The 20,288-nt window shown below is 33.4% G+C and overlaps 2 protein-coding genes and 1 long non-coding RNA gene across 3 annotated transcripts; all 3 read left to right on the top strand.

Annotated features, from left to right (window-relative positions):
* Positions 1 to 1,143: 1,143 nt before the first annotated feature.
* LOC109123515 (uncharacterized) lies at positions 1,144 to 8,882 on the top strand. Its single transcript, XR_009467040.1, has 2 exons — positions 1,144 to 1,624; positions 3,736 to 8,882. It is a non-coding gene; the product is annotated as an uncharacterized LOC109123515 (long non-coding RNA).
* Positions 8,883 to 11,911: 3,029 nt separating this feature from the next.
* Positions 11,912 to 16,447, top strand: LOC100243655 (large ribosomal subunit protein uL5). Its single transcript, XM_002281850.5, has 5 exons — positions 11,912 to 12,035; positions 12,170 to 12,277; positions 12,374 to 12,416; positions 13,845 to 14,040; positions 16,031 to 16,447. Exons 1-5 carry the CDS (start codon positions 12,033 to 12,035, stop codon positions 16,230 to 16,232), a joined length of 552 nt encoding a protein of 183 aa, XP_002281886.1. The 5' UTR covers positions 11,912 to 12,032; the 3' UTR covers positions 16,233 to 16,447.
* A 1,010-nt stretch (positions 16,448 to 17,457) lies between these two features.
* Positions 17,458 to 19,271, top strand: LOC100253961 (tetrahydroberberine oxidase). The gene has a single exon (XM_010658761.3). It carries the CDS (start codon positions 17,473 to 17,475, stop codon positions 19,108 to 19,110), a length of 1,638 nt encoding a protein of 545 aa, XP_010657063.1. The 5' UTR covers positions 17,458 to 17,472; the 3' UTR covers positions 19,111 to 19,271.
* Positions 19,272 to 20,288: the final 1,017 nt, after the last annotated feature.

The following is a 20,288-nucleotide window of genomic DNA, read 5'->3' as shown; positions in this document are numbered from 1 at the left end:
TAATTTTGGATAATACAAAGAATATGAGGAGGGTACATTATAATTATTTAAAGTACAAAAAAAATTGAAAAAATTGGAGCACACGAAGAATGTGCAAATTTATCACATTCTTCGTACCATTTTGAGACTCTTCCTACCCTCTCCAATTTTTATGTGTTTTATTTATTTTTTATATTTTTTTGTTCATCATTTCCCTTCATTCTAAGTGTAATTAGTGTGAATAAATTATATTAATGTTATTTGAAGTTGAAAAAAAAAATTAAAATAAGGAAAATTTTGGAAAGTACTAATAAGAAGATGAATGTATATAAAGAACCCTCTCCAAAGTAAGGAATGCGAAGAATTCTTATATTTTTTGTATTATTCATTATATTCAAGGATATTCTCTAAATATTAAATTGAAAATGGTACAAAGAATGTAAAGAATAAACACTATTATTCATCACATTGTTCATATCATTTCTCATATTTTTTCGTACCCTCAAAAATTTATATTCATTTTAATTTCAATAATTTTTTTTCTATTCCAAATGGCAATAATAATGTTTATTCATATTAATTATACTTATGAAAATTATGAACAACAATTATTCATACCCTCTTAATTTCCAAATAATTCTAATTAAAATTAGTATGAATAAATAATATAATTAGTATTTGGTATTGAAAAAAAATTCATAAAATTACGTAGGACAAATCGAATATTAATGTTTTTTATTTTAAATTTTCCCTAGTATTTTTCCATGAATTCTAAGTGAAATTATTATGAATCAACAATTTTATTGATATGTAAAAAATTTCCATAAATTTTAAATAAATTTTGGAGGGTAATTGTAATTCGGTATTTATATTTGTACTTTCCTATTATTTTGAAACACTGTAGGATCCAATTCGGATACAAATAATTAAAAATGGTAATAATTTTATTTAAATATAATAATTAATTAAAATTTACTTTCAAATATAATAATTGTTATAAATAGTTAAAATAATTGTGGAATTATTAATTTAGAAAACTGAAATCGATGTTTTTGAAAGAGCCAAGAGGGGAGATAGAGGGGCATACCTACCGGCAACCTGTTGCACCCTTTTTTTTTTCCTTTTTTAAATCCATTTTCCATTTGGATGGTCTTGATTCGAAGCTTTTGATCGTACGGCCAGAAAATTTTGAGGTACGGTGTCATAATCTTTTGACCCTCTCCCAACGAGTCTCCGCTAAATATTAGGGTTTCTTCATCTCCAGTTTCGCTGCGGCTGCGTCCTCACAGCTCAGTACTCCGATGGTCTCGCTCTTTAGATTTCAAAGTCTCTTCCTTGTGTTGGATTGTGTTGTTTTTTTTTTTTTTTCTTCATCTGGAATGGGGGCGGGCTTCAGAGAAGAAACACTCAAACCCAATGAGGGACATCAAGGACCAGAAGCTCGTCCCTCAACATCTCCATCGGATAAGGTGGAGATAGTCTCACCAGAGCTACCAAGATACCTTTTTTCCCCCTCGGTCTTGTTTCGTTCTACGTCGTTTCCCTTCTTGAAATGTCATCTTCTTGGTTCCCTTTTTTCTTTTTTTTTTTTCGTTTTTACAGATCCTGGAACAACTCAGTGGCTAAACCACTGTTTTCTCTAAAGGTATACTTTTTTTTTCCTTACTGGTGGTTTGGTTGAATCTTTAGCTGCGTTTGGTTGGTGAGAAGGATTGGGGAAAAGGGCGGGGACTAATCGTGTGTTTGGTTGCTGAGAAAATCGATTTTAAGTTTGTGATATTGCTTGGGCATGAGGAAATAAGTGCTTCTATTCAACTTTGCGAAATGCAATTGATTTTGGTTCCGTTGAGATTATTCTAGTTATTCTTTGGAAACCGAAATTGCACCAGAGGTTGTGTTAGAAAACTGATAGTTTATTTTTATTATATGTTTTTCAGATACCAGAATGAGAAGGATTTTAGTTTATGGTAAAATTTTAGTTTCTGGGTTGGAAAAATAATAAAGCTCCACCCTAAGGTTGCCTAAATGTGTTAATTCTGTATCATGAGGCTGGGTCCTTTGATCTAAGCCTCTTGGCTGCTAAGAAAAAAAATGTAGAAAAAGCAAATATGTTGAAATTTTGAACATTAGATTTTTCATTATCTGGGACTAGAAAAAACTCCTTTCCAGATGTGCTCAACGCATCATTTTCTGGATTCATTTAGTTGCCTTTCTGATTTTTGAAATAGAAAATCATAAATTGGTAGATATCAAGCATTTCTTTTATTTTCTTTCTTTAAGTTTTTTGAGCAACCAGAAGAAGCATACAGGTTTTGAATATTAAACCTTTTATTTTGCACTTGCTGAAAAGACAAAAGTTTCTTCAGCATTAGCTGGCTACTACTTTTAGTTTAAGTTTATATGCGTGCATCTTTTAAATCAAAATAACATGTAGTGGGAGTAGCAGTGGGTTATGTTTACCTGATATAAGTTTTAATAAATCTGTTATAAGAAAATGTAGGAAAAGAAGAAAGGGAAATGAAAATTCTGCACGTTGAAAGAGAAAGCAGTGCTTGAACAAGTGGGTTTTTTCATTTTTCAAGACTAAACAACACAAGGCATACATTTCAAAATTTTCTTTTCTATTGGTTTGTTCTTTCAGATTGAATTTTCTTTGAGTGTGTTTTTCTGATCTTTCCTGCATTTTCTCGGAGTTTCCACATAATATTTTGCTTTTCTATGCATGTACCTCCCTCCAAATTCATTTTTCATTGACAATCTGAAAAATCCAACATGCACCATCTGTTCAGATTGACTCATGTGAGGATATTATTGCTTTGATTTTCCTTTTTTCCCTACAAAATTTGAAGAAAGTTGCATTTCTTATTTCCAATGGTTCTCTCTGCTCTGTTGTGTTGATGGGGGAATACAAAGAGATGCAAAAAGAAATCAATTCGAGGTACTTCAAGGACATGTAGATTCCTATTTCCAATGGTTTCCTGCATTTTCTCGGAGGTTCCACACAAAATATTGCTTTTCTACACGTATACTTCCATCCAAATTCATTTTTCATTAACAATCTGAAAAATCTAACATGCGCCAGCTGTTCAGATGGGCTCATGCGAGGATATTATTGCTTTGATTTTCCTATTTTTCCAAGAAATTTCAAAGGAAGTAGCTTTTCTTATACTTGTTTTTCATTTTTCTTTGATGCTCAATGATGATGGATTTGCTTTAACCACACTGAAAAGAGACTAAGGGGGTAGGGTGTAGGCTCATATATTTGAGTGGCCAAAGATGTATCTACTGGTTGTGCTTGGGGATGCTTGATGACTCTTTTCTCTAGCAGTTGAGAGATTATCTTTAGTCTCTTTCTTTTAGAGACAAGATGAAGGCGTTGTCAATCATTTCAGGTGGGAGCTTTTGGTGCCTAAATTTAAGAGGCTTCTCCTCCTTTGTAAGTTCTCTCATGTGGAAAATTTTGGCCTTTACTCTGAGAGCACTCTGACCCTCCTTTGTACTTTTAATCTACAAGCATGTTTGGATTACAAAGAATATGATACAATGCAGGAATCTATTTCAATTTTACTGAAGCTGATTGCTTATTTAAGTAAATTGACTGGTTGAAATTCTCATTCATTGGTTTAACTTCTCATTCATCGAGTTTCTTGATTGATTTTAATTGAGGGTTTCAGATATAACTACGAAGCAAGTGAATTTTGGTTTTTTATTTTATTTGGTGTTTTTGCTTAACAACTGAAATCCCTACTTATTTAGAGTTTCAAAGAAGGAAAGCTGTGAGTATGTGGTTTTCTTCCTCTACTTTGTAATGAGGTAGGACTTTTTGAGTTCTGTAGAGTGGTTATAAGGATTCTTTACCTTATAGAACTGAAAAAGTAAATGACTATGGGATGATTTTTTTTTTTGCTTCTTGTTGATGATTTGATTGGAATTGTTGAAAAATAAAAATAGGTTGAAATTTGGGGAGGATGGTATTAATGTTCTGGTGATTTTACTCCAAGTTAAATATTTGATTGATGAAAAAAATTCTGCTTGAATTTGAAGTAAATTCTATGGAAATAACTTTTTGTATTGGGGAACCAAATTCCTCTTTTTCATCTTTGAATATTTCACTTTAGGAACTGTCTTCTTAAAACCCTAAAATTGAAATTCGGGCCCCAAACTTCAACCTTTTTTATTAAGTAAAAAACACATGGATATCCCATTTGGCTTAAATGAACAAGCCATCGTTACCAACAAATAAATCATACGTGTGAAAACCGCTATTCATTAACAGAACATTTGTTATCAGTTTTCTGGGAGGAGATTCCTTGGTACGAATGTCTGTGGTGTTCTCAAAACATTTTACCTGTGCTAGTAAGAACTAACATAGGTTAGGTCAATCACTATGTTTTCTACATCTAAGCAGCACCTCAATTGGCCAAAACACCTCTAGCATGGGGTGTTTGATTGTTGTGTATGGAGGCCTCCCCAGATCAAACTGTTTTGGATTAGGGTAGGTGGTGTTGGTGTTACAATCATTTTTTGTTCTACAAGTTGTCTTAATACCATGATCATTTTTGAGTGCATAGAATTGCTTAACATGACATTTAAGAGGTTCCTAGGTGGCATTTCTAATGGGTTCGCCCCCCTCCCCCCTGCCCTCTTGTGGCTTTCGTTCTAATTACCAGAAGGTTGATACTGGAGAGTGCCATGCCATCCCATTTTGTTAATTTACTCTTTTGAAGTAGACGTTTTCCTTTCGAGTCACAGCCCACAGACGTTTTCCTTTCGAGTCACCGCTTGGAGATCTTTTCCTTTCAAGTTACCGCTGGGTGATCTTTTCCACTTGAGTCACTGCTCAGAGACCTTTTCCTTTCAAGTCACTGCTCGGAGATGTTCTCCTTTCAAGTCACAGCCTGGGGCTGTTTTCCTTTCGAGTTACAGCTCAGGGCCGTTTTCCTTTTGAGTCACAACCCAGAGCCCAGAGCTGCTTTGCCTTCAAGTCACTGCCTGGAGCTGTTTCTGTTTTGAGTCACTGCCCTGAGCTATTTCCCTTTTGAGTCACTACCTGGAGCTTTTTCCCTTGCGAGTCACTTCCCGGAGCTGTCTCCCTTCTGAGTCACTGTCCAGCTCTGTTTCCCTTCTGAGTCACTGCCCAGCTCTGTTTCCCTTCTGAGTCACTGCCCACCTCTGTTTACCTGTCTGTGGTTGTTCCCCTTCAGAGTCACTCTCTGGAGATGTTTCCCTTCTGAGTCACTGCCCAGAGATGTTTCCCTTTGGAGTTATAGCTCAGAGCTGTTTCCCTTCCTAGTCATAGCCCAAAGATGTTTGCCTTCCGAGTCACAACCCAGAGCTGTTGTCTTTTGAGTCACAGCCCAAAGCTGGTTTCCTTTCGAGTCACAGCCAGAGTTGGTTTCCTTTCGAGTCACAGCCAGAGCTGGTTTCCTTTCTACTTCTATTTTACCCACCCATTATAAGCATTTGTGCAACTTCATTTATGTTAACCAAATTTTGGTCTACAAGTTTTATATTTTTCATCTCTACATGTAGTCTTAGAATTTAACTTGTTGAGACCAGCTAAATAGCATTAGCATGTGAGATCACAGTTCTTTGATATTTTTGTAACTTTGTCGCATCTAAACATTGACTCCATGGTGAAAGGATTTTTTTTAAACACATTTACAGTTCTATTCAAAGGATAATAATTGTTGATGGTTGGATTATTTTTATTTTATTTTTTGCTGTGTCATACAATTTTCCTTGCCTCTTTCACAAATGCATTCTAGTGAATATTTCAATGTTGGTGCGAATGAACTCTACTTTAACTACATGTCTAATTAATCATGTAAATAGACAATACATTGTTTCCATCTTTTCACAATAGTACTTGCATGCGAGGTGACATTTTTTAAGTTGAAGAGAGTGATTGAAGGATATTTTGTTTTAGATTGACAATATTTAAATATCTTACTCTGCTTTAGCTACATGTCCAATTAATCATGTAATAAACAGTATATCATTTCCATCATTTTACAATAGTACTTGAAGGTGACATGACATTTTTTAAGTTGAAGAGAATGCTTGATGGATATTTTGTTTTAAATTGACAATATTCAAATATCTTATGAAACCACAAGTTTCAACTTTCAATATGCCTATAAATATGATATTCAACATCATCCTTTTCTATATATGCTACTAATGAAGGATCTTAGTTAATTACAATTTAATGGTTTGATTGTTTGTAGAAGACTAGACGAATTGATTATTGTTTGGGAAATTGCTAATCACCATAAAGTTATCGAGGATACTCTTGTGATATATTTTGCCCATCTAAAACAAGGTAAAACATTCTCATATTTTTCCTTTTTCTCCTAGCAAGCTAGGTCTTAGCTTTAGCAAATGAAATAACATAGAGAAGTTTTTGTTGAAATTTTTGATGTCATATCAACTGTAACCCTGCTCTAATGTATATTTGGTCAACATTGTTATATAAAATAATGGATCTGGGTTGATACACCAACATTTGAATTTAATGTTTATTCTTAGTTTAACTAATGGTGAAAGTGGTGATTTTGGGTTGCATTCACCAAGAGTTTGCTAAGAAAACCTCCCAATCTCACATCTAGAGCAAAGACACTTCAAATAATCCTAATTTTCTTTTAATTCTTCATTTATAAATTAAAAAACTAGGTCAAGGGAGGGTTGTTTGTGTTATGTATAGCATTGTTTGCAAAATTAGAGAAAATAAAATACACAAAAGGAGACGAGGAACAGAGAGGGATAAATCTTACTTAAGACTTATGAAACTCCTACCTAGAAGAGAAAGTGATGAAGTCTCACCATTAAAAGTATAACAATACAAAATCAGCATTACATCAAGGGAGGGCTAGTTGTGTTGTAATATTGTATATAGAATTCAAGAAAATTAAATAAAGAAAAAGAAAGGGAGAATAGGGATAGAGATGGATGGATCTCCCTAAGGCTTTCTAAGAATCTCACTTAAAAGAGAGAGTAGTGGAGTCAAAGCTTTTTTAAGTTATGAGCTTGCCTATGCAGATGCTATGGAATTTTAAAATTTGCTTTTACCCACGAAGTTTGGTTCAATATGGAAAAGCTAGAAATTCTGTTTTTTTTTTTTTTTGATAAGTATGCAGAAAATATTATAAATGGAAGAAATGTTGAAACTCGCCATCGTACATCAAGAGTATACAAAGGGAGCCCAGCGGAAAGAACAAGGAAAAAGAAGGGCAAGGAACAAACTACTTGGCTCCTAACCAACCTACAAAATTGATCAAAGGCAAGAATTCCTTCTAATGAATCCTAACATGGTCTAATAAGGAAAGTGAAAGAGCATATTTAAGCGCTTGATCCAGAGTTTCCACGTCTTCAAAAGACCTTTGATTTCTTTCATGCGAAATGACCCAAAAAAGGCATAAAGGGGCAGCTAGCCAAGCTTTGTTCCATTTTTTCCCTACTTATATACCCCACTCCAGCTTAGCAACGTCAATCTAACCAAAGAATGCATCATCACCGCAACCCAAATAACGAGAAAATCAACTGTCACAGATAACTAGTTGTAATACAGTGTAGAAGCAAGTGGTTGAGGGACTCCTCCTCCCTTGTACACAGAAAGCTGGAAATTCTTCTTCGTGGACCTTATTTTGTACTATAGGACTTTGTTCAATATATATATCTCAAATGAACTTGAAATCTTAATTTATTTGATCTTTCCTATGACATGCTTACATGTAATCGATATTTTTTAAGTAATATTCCAATTCTAATATGTGTTTCTATTTCTTAAATTAATCCACCATTTGGAGCTACCTTGGTTTTAATTGTTAATCATGTTGATACTTGAAATTGGTGAAAAAATTAAAATATTTGAACAAAAAGATACCATTAGTTAAGGGAAGAACAAAAGGAGTTAAAGGTTACGGGTAGCCTAACTTGAACCCCAAGTGAAATAGAAATTGACAAGAGATTACAGAATTGGTATTTCTTTATTTTTCTATTTCTCCTTATTACGTGCGCTGTTGCCTTTGTACTTTGTATTGTTACAAAATCATATTGAGAATGAGTTTATAGACACTTTTATCTCTACATGAACACCATCATATTAGAAACTTTCACATATGTTTGATCTTTTCATATGCTAAGAAATTCTAAGCCCTGTACATTTGTTTGATCTTGTCATGTAGTTACATCAGACCCAAATGATCAATGTTGTAAATTTCATTGCATATAATCCAAAATATTAGTTACATGCTCGTAGGTTTGATGTTCAGGTTTGATCTATAATCAATTAATTTATATTACCTGTTTTGTTGTTGTAGGATTAATGTTCAAGTGTTGACAATTTTGGGGTTTTGTAGGATTAATGTTCAAGGTTTGATCTATATATATTTATGTTTTTAAATATTTAAATGTATATTAAATAGGTTTTGAGCATAATAGATATCAAATTGAATTTGGCAACAGATTTCAGCACCATCTATTTTCCATTAATGTTAAATGTATGAGTAATTGTTGGTAGTTGGTCGGTAATGACAAGGGGACAATCCAGGGGATGGGGAAGGCGATGGTGGTTGAGAAAAGGTGCAGAAGATTCGTCCGGCAAGCACTACATGCACTGCATTTGCAGCATCTGAGGGATGGAAGTCATCCCAAAACGCATACTAGTCAAGAATTGCTGCATAGCTTTGAGTGAGGCAAAACATATTGAGATTATTGTTTGAAGAAATTGATTTATGTGTGATATTTGATGATAATATCATGTGCACCAATAAAAAATATGAATTAGCGTTTTGGGATTGTAAGAAGCAAAATTTGATCGCACTATCTATTGTGGAAGTCAAGTACATTGCCACTAGATTGTGTCGTGTACAAATTGTTTAGATGAAACAAATTTTAAGTGATTTTGGGTTGTTGTTTGCTCTTGTGCATATAAAATGTGATAATACAAGTGCCATTAATATCTCTAAAAATATGGTTCAATATTCTAGAACTAAGTACATTGAGAGAAGATATCATTTTCTTAGAGATCATGTATGAAAGGGAGACATTACCTTAGAATTTGTAGGTAGTAAAGATCATTTGAATAATATTTTTGCAAAACATCTAAGTGAAATCATTTTATTGAAACTAGGAGAGAATTAGGGTAATTAAGCTTTGAATTGGTATGGATCATATGCCTTCTTTGTATTGATAATATGATATCTATCATTATGTCTATGAATGTTAATTTTAATTTCTTATGCCTCATTATAGGATCTACTTTAATTCATAATTGCATTTTTATAAGTCATTCATAGCAAGGTCAACTTTTGACGGAAATTAAAATCCCTAAGGCAATTTAACATCAAAATTAGGGATAAATTATTAACAAATAGGCAAGCGCAGGTCGTTTGACAAAAACCTAAGAATTTTCAAGGAGTTAATTGATTTTGACTCAATAGTCGAGCCAACAACCTAATTGATCGATCAATTCGTTGAATGGTTAGATATTAAAAGTTAAAACCCTCCTGTGATCATTCATCTTCCTTCCATTCCTCATTCTTTCTCCAAGGTAAACCCTATTCGCTTATTCCCCATCGTGTTCCATCTCTAAATCCCTCTGCCTTTCATTTTTTTCAAGCCCTAATCGCACACCCTCTTCCCCTCACTCTCATTTCTCATCCCTTGTTCCTTTTCTTGAGCTTTTATTGTGACCAGCCCTCATGACTCCAAGGAGAGCGACTATAAAGAGAAGCATCCAACTGAGACTAACTAAGGTGGTGTTTGTTTTTTTGGCTTTGTGCTGAAAGCAATTTAGTTTTAGAATTTAGGTTGTTTGTTTTTCTACTTTTTCATGACTTATTATAAACTTTTTATTAAAAAGAAAAAACCAAAATATGTAACTTTTTTTAAATAGAAAAAATAACATATTGATTTTTTTACTTTTTAATACTTAATAGAAATAAAATACTACAAAAACAAATAACCTAATATTTAATATTATTAAGCATTAAAGTTCTATTTAGAATTAAGTAAAAAAACAAACACCACCTAAGACTAAGGCATGGAGGAAAGCCAGGTTTGACACCTAGAGCTTCAAATTTTGTAAAGGACTACCAAAAATTTACAATAGTTTTCTTGTCTCAAAAAGTGATTCCAGGGAGAGAGATCAATTTTCACTAGCTTTCCTACTTTCATTTGAGAACCAGTCTTCTATTTGTTTAATAACCATAAAAAATAGTTTCCTAATTTAAAAAGAAAAACTAAAACAAAAAAATAAAAAATAAAAAATCTAATTACAATTGATAATCAGATTTTCTAACGTATAAAATTTCAGGGCAAGTGACCTATTGGCAATCATAAACATCATAAATAAAGGGAAACAAATAATATTATTTTTCCTCAAGTTATTATAAAAAATCATTGTTTCTTTTTGTAAAAAAATTTATGGGAGTCTTCAAAATATAAAATTTTATTTTTAAAAAATAGAGGATATTTTTATGAAGACAAACTTTAACATTTAGAAAAATAGGATAGAGGTTTTTTTTTTTTTTTAAAATTAATTTCGAGAGTATATTATTTTATAAATAAGAAATTAATTGACTATTAATTATTATTTGGTATCTTGATTGAGAGTATTTTTAATATAAAAAATTAAATTTTTATTAATTATTAAAGCTCCCATATATATATATATATATATATATATATATATATATATATATAAATTGTTATTAAAAATGAAAATTATAAACCAATCATTTGATTTGATATTTCATAGTTATAAAAAATGTAAAATTCCAATAGTAAAATATAACTTCGCTATATAAGAGTAAGAGTATTTTTAAGGGAAAAGTGGGTTTTGGGCTTTGACGGAGCAATGATACGTAGAAAAGTAGTTAAAAACTTAAAACTAATGGAAATTATAAAGAGGAAAATATAAGCAAAATATTTGGTTGTGAATATTTTTATAACCAAGAAAAATTAAGGTTGAGAGAGTAAATATGACAATGTGATAAGTTTTTTTGGGCATCTCTCCCGTCCTGAATGAGACAAATTTAAAATTTAAATAAACATGTTAGAGACGGATTTAAGATTTTTTTTTTAAAAATTACGGCGAGTTTATTGTTTATATATAAAATTAATTTAATTTAAATTTTCTTTTCCTATTTGTAATATATAATCATAATAATAATAATAATAATACTTTTCAATAAAATAATTTATAAAAACTAAAATATTTTAATTATTTAGAAAATATATTTATTCTAATATAATTAAAAAATTTTTAAAATAATTTTAAAAAATTTAAAAACAGTTAAACAGGCTAGTATTAGAAATTTGCATATTCATTTGTCATCTATTTAATTTTTTTAATGAGACCGAGATAAGAATTATTTTAAATAAATAGGATGAATTTTAGATGAAAATTATTTTGAATAGATAGGAGAGTTAGGATGATGACAAGTCGTTTTGAACTTGTCATCCCTATGAGAGGGTGCATCCAACATATTATTAGAGAATTTTAGTAAATATATTATTTAAATTTTTTTATAAAATGTATAAAATATATATTAAAGAATAAAAAATAAAATAATAAATTTTTTTGAAAAAAATAAAATTTTACTAAATATATTATTTATTTTCATAAAAAAATGAATTAAAATAAAGAAATAGAGGATAAGAATGTTTAGGAAATAAATGATTGAAAATGGGATATATATTAAGAATTTTTAATATATGAAACGATGTTTTATGAAAAAATTCTAATAGGATAGTTGTAGAATGTAAAAAAAATAATTTTTTAATAATATTTTTTTTTTAAAATAACTTTGTTTTTAATAATATCTATTTTAAAATAAATTTTTAATAACATCTTTTTAAAAATAACTTCTTTTTTTATTTATCCCAATAGGTTAAAAAGGTAAATAAATAGAAAGGGCATTATAGTCTTTTTGATGATCCACCATCAAAACCCTAGCAACTGAGAGAGCCTTCCCTAAATATTAGGGTTTCTTCCTTCTCCATTTCTCTCCTACCCAGCGGCTGCATCTCCACAGCAGAGTCTTCCAATGGTCTTGCTTTGGATTTTTCTCTATAGATTTTGCTTCTTAGATTTCTAAGTTTTCCCTTGCATTGTATTGCATTGTATTGCATTGTATTGTATTGTTTTGTGATTGTATTTGTTTTGAATCTGCAATGGGAACAGGCTTCAGAGAAGAAACTCTCAAACCCAATGAGAGACATCAAGGTCCAGAAGCTCGTCCTCAACATCTCCGTTGGAGAAAGTGGAGATCGCCTCACCAGAGCCGCTAAGGTATTTTTTTTTCCTCAGTCTTGTTTCGTTCTACATCGTTTCCCTTCTTGAAATGTTGTCTTCTTGGTTCAAATGTCTCGTTTTTCGTTTTCACAGGTGTTGGAACAACTCAGTGGCCAAACCCCTGTTTTCTCTAAAGGTATACGTTTTTTTCTTTTTCTTTCCCTCCTTTTTCTTCCTGGTTGTTTAGTTGGATCTTTAGCTGTGTTTGGTTGATGAGAAGGAGTGAGGAAAAGGGAGGGGAATTAAAGTGCATTTGGTTGCTGAGAAAGTCGGTTTAAGTTTGTGATGGGCTTGAGGAAATAAGTGCTTCTGTTCAACTTTGCGAAATGCAACTGATTTTGCTTCTGTTGAGATTATTCTAATTTTCTTTAGAAACCGAAATTGCATCAGAGATTGTATTAGAAAACTGATAAGTTTATTTTTATTTTATGTTTTTCAGATACCAGAATGAGAAGGATTTTAGTTAATGTTAAAATTTTAGTTTCTGGGTTGGAAAGATAACAAAGTTCCACCCTAAGTTTGCCTAAATGTGATAATGTTGTATTATGAGGCTGGGTCCTTTGATCTAAACCTCTAGGTTGCTAAGGAAAAAAAATGTAGAGAAAGTAAATATGTTGAAAATTTTGAATTCTAAGTTTTTCATCATCTGGGACTAGAAAAAACTCCTTTCCAGATGTGTTTACAACATCAACTTTTGGATTCATGTAGTCGCATTTTTCATTTTTGATATACAAAATCATAAATTGGAAGATTTCCAAGCTTTTATATTTATTTATTTCTGTTATTTTTTTGAGCAACCAGAAGATGCATAGACTATGTTTGGTTCCTGGAAAATACTAAGGAAAGAAAAAAAATGCTTCTAAAAATGATTTTCTTGTGTTTTGTTGTACAATGGAAAATATAAAAAAAATCAAATATTATTAAAATTAGTTAGAAATTTGTACATTTTCAAATCAATTAGTCTTGATATTAAAGAGCTGAAGTAAGTGAAATGAGTTTGAAGTAGCATATAAAAGTAATATATTGACTTTAAATTTATTTTTTATTTTTCTTCACTTTTTCTTTCCTTCTTTTCCTCTCTATTTTGTTTCCCTTGCATTTTTTCCTTCAAATTTTCCGAGAAACCAAACATAGACATACAGTTTTGAGTATTAAACCTCTTATTTTGTACTTGCTAGAAAGACAAAAGTTTCTTCAGCATTGGCCTGATACTACTTTTAGATTAAGTTGATATGTGTATGGGTTTTAAATCAAAATTACATTAAGTGGAAGTAACAGTGGGTTATTTTTACTTGATTTATGTTTTAATAAATCTGTTTTTAAGAAAATGTAGTAGAAAAGAGAGAGAAATGAAAACTTTATACCTTAAATGATTTTACCTAATTGGTATTAAAAAGGCAGTTGTGTAAGACTTGTGCTCGACCAACTGTGTTTTTTTCATTTTTCAAGACTAAACAATGGCAGGCATACATTTCAAAATTTTCTTTTCTGTTGACTTATTCTTTCAGATTGAATTTTCTTTGAATGTGCTGTTCTGATCTTTCCTCCTTTGGATATTTGATAGCAAGATACACTGTTCGATCCTTTGGGATCAGGCGTAATGAGAAGATTGCTTGCTACGTCACTGTCAGGGGCGAGAAAGCAATGCAGCTTCTTGAGAGTGGTTTAAAGGTCAAGGAATATGAGTTGCTGAGGAGGAACTTTAGCGATACTGGCTGTTTTGGTTTTGGTATCCAGGAGCACATTGATCTTGGAATCAAGTAAGCCAAACCATCTAGATTGTATTTATCTATATCCTGAATTAGTCGTGTAATCAACTTGGGTTGCTCTTTCTTGGTTCTGTATTGGGTATGCTTAAATTTGGTTAGATTGGAACTTTGTGTTCATTTATTAGATATTGCTTTCCTCATTGTGAATAGCATTTCAGTAGATTCTGGAATATACCCGGTTAATACTGTGCTTTCAATAAAAGAGCATATGGAGTAAATCCTATGTTCATTAGACATATGGATGTAAGCATGCTGTTTTCCCCTTTTTAACCTTAATTTTGATAATATGGGCAATATTCTACTGATTTTGTCATGAAACATAAGGAACTGAATTGCTGAAATTGTTGAATTGTCTTCTTAATGGAGCATAAATCAAATGGTGAGTCATTGTTGGGCTGCCTTCCCTAACTTGTTTGGCAGAAGAAATGAATTTCCTTATCACTTATTGGTTATGCTAGAACCTAGAACAATGAATATTTTGCTGATAGCTGGCTGCATGCTTGTCTTTAATATTTGGTTGGGTTTGTAACAATTTAGGCATTAATGATAGTTTTTATGGATGTTTGGTTTGTTGATAGCTGAAGCCCTGTGTGGCTATCATGGACAGAATCTTATTAATGGGAGATTCAGAGAATTTGAAATGATAATTTTGCCCATGGAGGCATTGGTTGTGTACAGTTGATATTTTCAGTTGTGATGCTACCATAAGAGATTATACAAGGATGTACCGACCTACTTTGGTTGATCTTTTTCCTTCCAGGTTTTGGGTGAGATGGGTGTGCGTAGGACAAGGGATGAATGTGAAACATTTGTGATTGTTGTTGTGGTGATATGTAGTCTTTTTTGGTGGGTGGGGGCACTGAATGTTGGCTATTGAGACCCACTGAGTAGATTATTTTCTATCTAATTGATAGTTTTGAATGGGAAAAGATAGATGGTAGGAAGATTGGGTCAGACAACAAATCCTGTTTTTGTAGACTGCATGCACAGTTTAGACACAAGGTTATTATGCGGTTAGCAAGCTTACATGATGGGTTCTTTGTGTTTGAGACTATTTTTCCTGTCATGTTATTTTTTGTGCCTTCTTTTTGACATTTTAGCTTCATATTTTGGAGATTATTTCTTGGCCTTGTCTTATGGAGCCTTGCTTAATTACAAAGGTGTAGTAATGCCCTTCAATTAGGAGCATTGTTTGAGATCTTGTAACAGAACTAAGTTAACTTGGTATGTGTTGGAGATTGTAATGCAACTAAGTTAACTAACCAAAATGGTGATCCTACTTTGCATGTTAGGTTTTCTGTTTATATACCACGGAATGTCTATTTCAATAGTTCACCTATGGCATACATGGATGGTCTGTGTCATTTGTTTTGGATGTAGTCCTCTGGGTAGACTGATCCAATTTAAAAATATGTTTTTAACAAGATCAGATTTTGTGGCTTCTTGAGCTCAGTAAAACATCAATGGAGCATAATAGCTAATGCTTGGTTCAAGCATATTTACAACCCGTTGTTTTATTCATTTGTGAGATGATTCTCTGTCTAATTTAGAATTGTTAGTCAAGATCAGGACAATTTCATATTTGAAGATGTCGTTTATGTTCTGCATAAAATGTTATTCTATTACTCTGTTGCAATTAAGTTATGTACAAGTATGCCAATTACAAAGTTTAATTGGATTCTCTCCTTGTTGCTATGCCCTATACACTTGTTAGAGTTTAGCAGGGTTAGGTTATCCATATGGGTGTGGTTTGAAATGGATGGAATTCTCCATTTGGACTCATTTTGGGTTGGGCTGGGTTGACCTTGTTTATGTAGGATCATGGTCAGCCTTCTCTGTAATGATTTGATTACCTTTCCATATGTATCTGATTTGTATATTGCCGGTTCCTGACCAGTGTCTGAAATAATGGACTCCTATATTGACATCGGTATTATTTTTCATCCCTTTTGTTCACCTTTTATTTTTTTTCTTCTTGCAGATATGATCCCTCAACTGGAATTTATGGTATGGACTTCTTTGTTGTTTTGGAGCGCCCGGGTTACCGTGTTGGCCGTCGTAGAAGGTGCAAGTCTCGTGTTGGAATCCAGCACAGGGTCACAAAAGATGATTCTATGAAGTGGTTCCAGGTGAAATACGAGGGTGTGATCCTTAACAAGGCCCAGACAATAGCTGGATCTTAGGTCTGAGGAAGCCCGACAGTTTTAGGTTTTTGCAATTTTTGGTTCACAAGTTTTGGTAATATTTGAGGTTGTGGACAAAAATTTGTGACCCCTTTTTATTTGCTGTTCTACAATTTCAGAGATAATTCTTCATCATTACTATTTCAATATTTTGGTGGATCATCATGTTTGGACAAAATTCCAGTGAGAATGGATATTCTACCCCTGTTTTTGAATTTGTCATTTGTCATATCCATTCATGCATTTTAACATTTGAGAAAGTGAGTGAATTTCTTTGTGGCAATGCTGTTTTAGAGGACTTTTTACTGTCAAATAACTATTATTAATTAATTTGTTTTTAATTCAGCATGCTCGTGCAGATGATGTTATGTTATCAAGACTTGAATATGCAAGTTTCCAAATATTTGCTGCAGGCTATGGTTGTTCTCTGGGTTTTTTTTTGTACTTTTGAAGTTTTAACAATTAGATTTGGAGATGTGAAACATTTCTATATATAATACTCAACTGGCATTCAGGACATTTGAAGCTCAAACCAGGACAGACCAAAGTGAAACCCCACTTCCTATCATCACTAACACATTGAATCCATGATTGCAGAAAAATATTAAGTATTTATCGATTTTTTATGGAGGGATTGGGAGGATACGAATGATGATGCAAAGGAATAAGACAGGAAGCTAGAGTACAAAAGAATGAGAGGATACAAATAAATGATAGAGACACATGAGATGGGTACAAAAGAATGGGAAAGGAAGTCATGAAAATACGAAGGAATGAGAACGGAATAAATAAGATTGGGATATAAAACTATAGGGTCTGGTCGGATCTGTTTGGATGCGAATCGAAAAAGGTACTATATTAGGACCCTTGGAACCATAGAGCTATTGATCATGTGCGCCACAACTTAATAGTCTCTTAGCTGTACCCCATGGCTGAGTTGAAATTGGAAAGTTTACTGGGAAATGGAAGGAAAAATGGATAAGAAAATATACCAATAAATATCGAAACCAACTGTGCACCAATGCTGTTACAATCATACACGGGCGGTCACTTCGCTTCAGTTGACTTTCCTACGCCAATGTCACCTACAGAACTTCTACGTTCGTACCTTAAAATTCTTGAGAGTGGTTTAAAAGTCAAGCCATAGATTGGTTATACTTTGAAATTCACAGGGCTGTCATTTTCTCCACATTAATTCGAAGGTTTTTATTTCAAATTGTCAATTAATTAGCTATAAAGTATGGGGCTTCATGCCGTCTCTTACAAAGACCAAATGGGTGCTTCAAGCTCTGCAATATTTTTACCTTTTGTAAGCCTTGTGGTTTTAGTTTCATGGGCAACTTCAAGTTCAATCCATGAAAACTTTCTGCAATGTCTTTCCCTTAATTCTAACCACACAACACCCATCTCAAATGTCCTGTACACCCCAAAAAATTTGTCTTATTCAGCCATATTGGAATCCACCATAGAGAACCTCAGATTCTCATCCTCTGCTACCCCAAAACCCCTGCTTATACTTACCCCACTGCATGTCTCCCACATCCAAGCAGCTGTTATTTGTTCCAAGAAATATGGCATGAACATCAGAGTCCGAAGTGGCGGCCATGACTATGAGGGTCTCTCTTATGTATCTGAAATCCCTTTCATCATTATTGATTTGGTGGAACTTCGATCCATCAATATTAGCATCGAAGATGGCACTGCTTGGGTAGAGGCTGGAGCAACTGTCGGTGAAGTTTATTATAGAATTGCCCAAAAAAGTAGGACCTATGGCTTCCCAGCAGGCAGCTGTCCTACTGTAGGAGTGGGTGGGCACTTCAGCGGTGGGGGTTATGGGACTTTGATGAGAAAGTATGGCCTATCAGCTGATAATATAATTGATGCTTACATTGTTGTTAGTGATGGCAGAGTTCTCAACAGAGAATCGATGGGAGAAGACTTGTTTTGGGCTATTAGAGGGGGTGGAGGAGCAAGTTTTGGAATCATCTTGTCATGGAAAATCAAACTAGTTCCTGTTCCGCCTATTGTGACCGTCTTCACTGTTGGCAGGACCTTGGAACAAGGTGCACTCAAGGTCTTTCTTAAATGGCAACAAGTTGGTAGTAGACTCCAGGAAGATATCTTCATCGGAGCCACCTTTGGGGCTGTCAGTGGCAGCCAAGAAGGGGAGAGAACAATAGAAGTTTCATTCAAAAGTCTATTTCTTGGTAATACTAGTCAACTGTTATCACTGATGAAAAAGAGCTTCCCTGAGCTGGGCTTGGAGGCCAAGGACTGTCTTGAAATGAGTTGGATAGAGTCCGTGCTTTATTACACAGACCTTTCTGGAGAACCTGTAAATGTTTTGCTCAACAGGATTCCTCAATTTAAAAACTACTTCAAGGCAAAATCAGACTATGTGCAGGAGCCAATTTCTGAAACTGGGTTACAAGGTGTATGGAAGATGCTTTACCAGGAAGAGGCAGGGATAATGATCTTAAGTCCTTATGGTGGAAGGATGAACGAGATTTCAGAGACTGAAGTTCCTTTCCCGCATAGAAAGGGGAACTTGTATAAAATTCAATACTTGGTCAGCTGGGATGAAGAAGGGGATAGAGTGTCACAGAAGCGCATAAATTGGATAAGAAAGCTTTATGCATACATGGCTCCATATGTTTCCAAGTTCCCCAGGGCTGCATATCTCAATTATAGGGATCTTGACTTGGGAATAAACAAGCTCAAAGGTAACACAAGCTATGCACAGGCCAGCATTTGGGGCATTAAGTACTTCAGCTGCAATTTCAATAGATTGGTTCATGTGAAAACCAAAGTGGATCCAAGTAATTTCTTCAGGAATGAACAGAGCATCCCATCTCTTTCCCCATGGTGGAAGAACTGAGATTTGAGGAATTGTTGGCAGCTTGCCACTGCCCTATATTCCTGGTTGGACTTTTCCTTGTCAAAACAATACCAAGTGGCTTTATCATAACTAAATAAACAGATAAATATATGTAATGATGGTCTTATCTTGATCAGTAATGAGCATGGTCTATTTCTCAATTTAAATCTTCTGTTCTTTCTTGTTTGTCATTGCACTCGATTTAATTATACTACTCTGCTAGATTGGACTGCACATGGTTCATGACTGCTAAAGACATGTTTAATTTGGCTTATTGCAGCAAGCAGCTGACCAATTGAGCAGTTTACAGTAACATGCCTCCATCCATAATAACAAACCATCTTGGAAATCAAACGCATAGTTTTTCGGTATGGTATCATTTTTCTTTTTCTACTATTCTATGGTAAATCAAATAAGAGAATTTGAGATTCCTTGCTATAATTTTTCCTTTTCTTTTTCATCTCTTTTGAGGTGATACAGGACACCCAAGAAAGAGATTTAAGTCACATTTTTAATGCTTTCCAAGGTCCAGTTCAAGGGAGAGCTAGGCATATTAAGCCAGACAATTGACCTTAAGCTACATGAAAAATAAACTATGAATTAAGTAAACTATGAGCTTTTGAACCCATGCTGAATTATAGCATTCAGACGAAAGATACTGTTTAATGCACTCGTAGTTTAACAATTAACCCTAATATGAGCACATATCCTGATAGTCACATCTGGTTTAACGTGGAAATTAAGGAGGGATATTGTTAATCTTTAGTGGTCTGATAAATGGATCAGTCCATTGTATAACAATTTAAGCTCTTAAATTAAAATGATAGTTTTAATAGACATCCTGTGTAGATTTTAGTGGACACTCTCCTCATATTTAGGTGGTTGCAGGTCCATCAGAGAGTCAAAAGCCTAGTAAGGTTCTTCTCCCCCTGGTAACAGCTGATTGATGTCCATGTAACCAGCAAAATTCACTACATGAAATTGTAATTACTATGCCAAAATCCTATCATTCAATTGTATTGCTATCACAAGAACCTTCCTATTTAATCAGCTGTACCCCCAAGGAAGCTGAAACAAGAATCTTTTTGCATTCTTGCTGCTGCCAAAAAGAGAACTAATTATATAGAACTGTGAATATATATGCTCTGGAGTTTATTCAACTGAAATCAAAGTGGCAG

The sequence above is a fragment of the Vitis vinifera genome, chromosome 12 (assembly GCF_030704535.1).
Source record: "Vitis vinifera cultivar Pinot Noir 40024 chromosome 12, ASM3070453v1".
Lineage (NCBI taxonomy): Eukaryota > Viridiplantae > Streptophyta > Magnoliopsida > Vitales > Vitaceae > Vitis > Vitis vinifera.
The sequence above is the reverse complement of the archived record's forward strand: the minus strand, read 5'-3'. Positions and strand labels throughout refer to the sequence as shown.

Bases quoted from the DNA above. Each gene is read 5' to 3' on its own strand.
- LOC100253961 (XM_010658761.3), top strand. From the start codon at position 17,473: ATGGGGCTTCATGCCGTCTCTTACAAAGACCAAATGGGTGCTTCAAGC.
- LOC100243655 (XM_002281850.5), top strand. The intron at 12,278-12,373 runs GTATTTTTTTTT...TCGTTTTCACAG, and splicing joins GCCTCACCAGAGCCGCTAAG to GTGTTGGAACAACTCAGTGG. The intron at 12,417-13,844 runs GTATACGTTTTT...GATATTTGATAG, and splicing joins AACCCCTGTTTTCTCTAAAG to CAAGATACACTGTTCGATCC.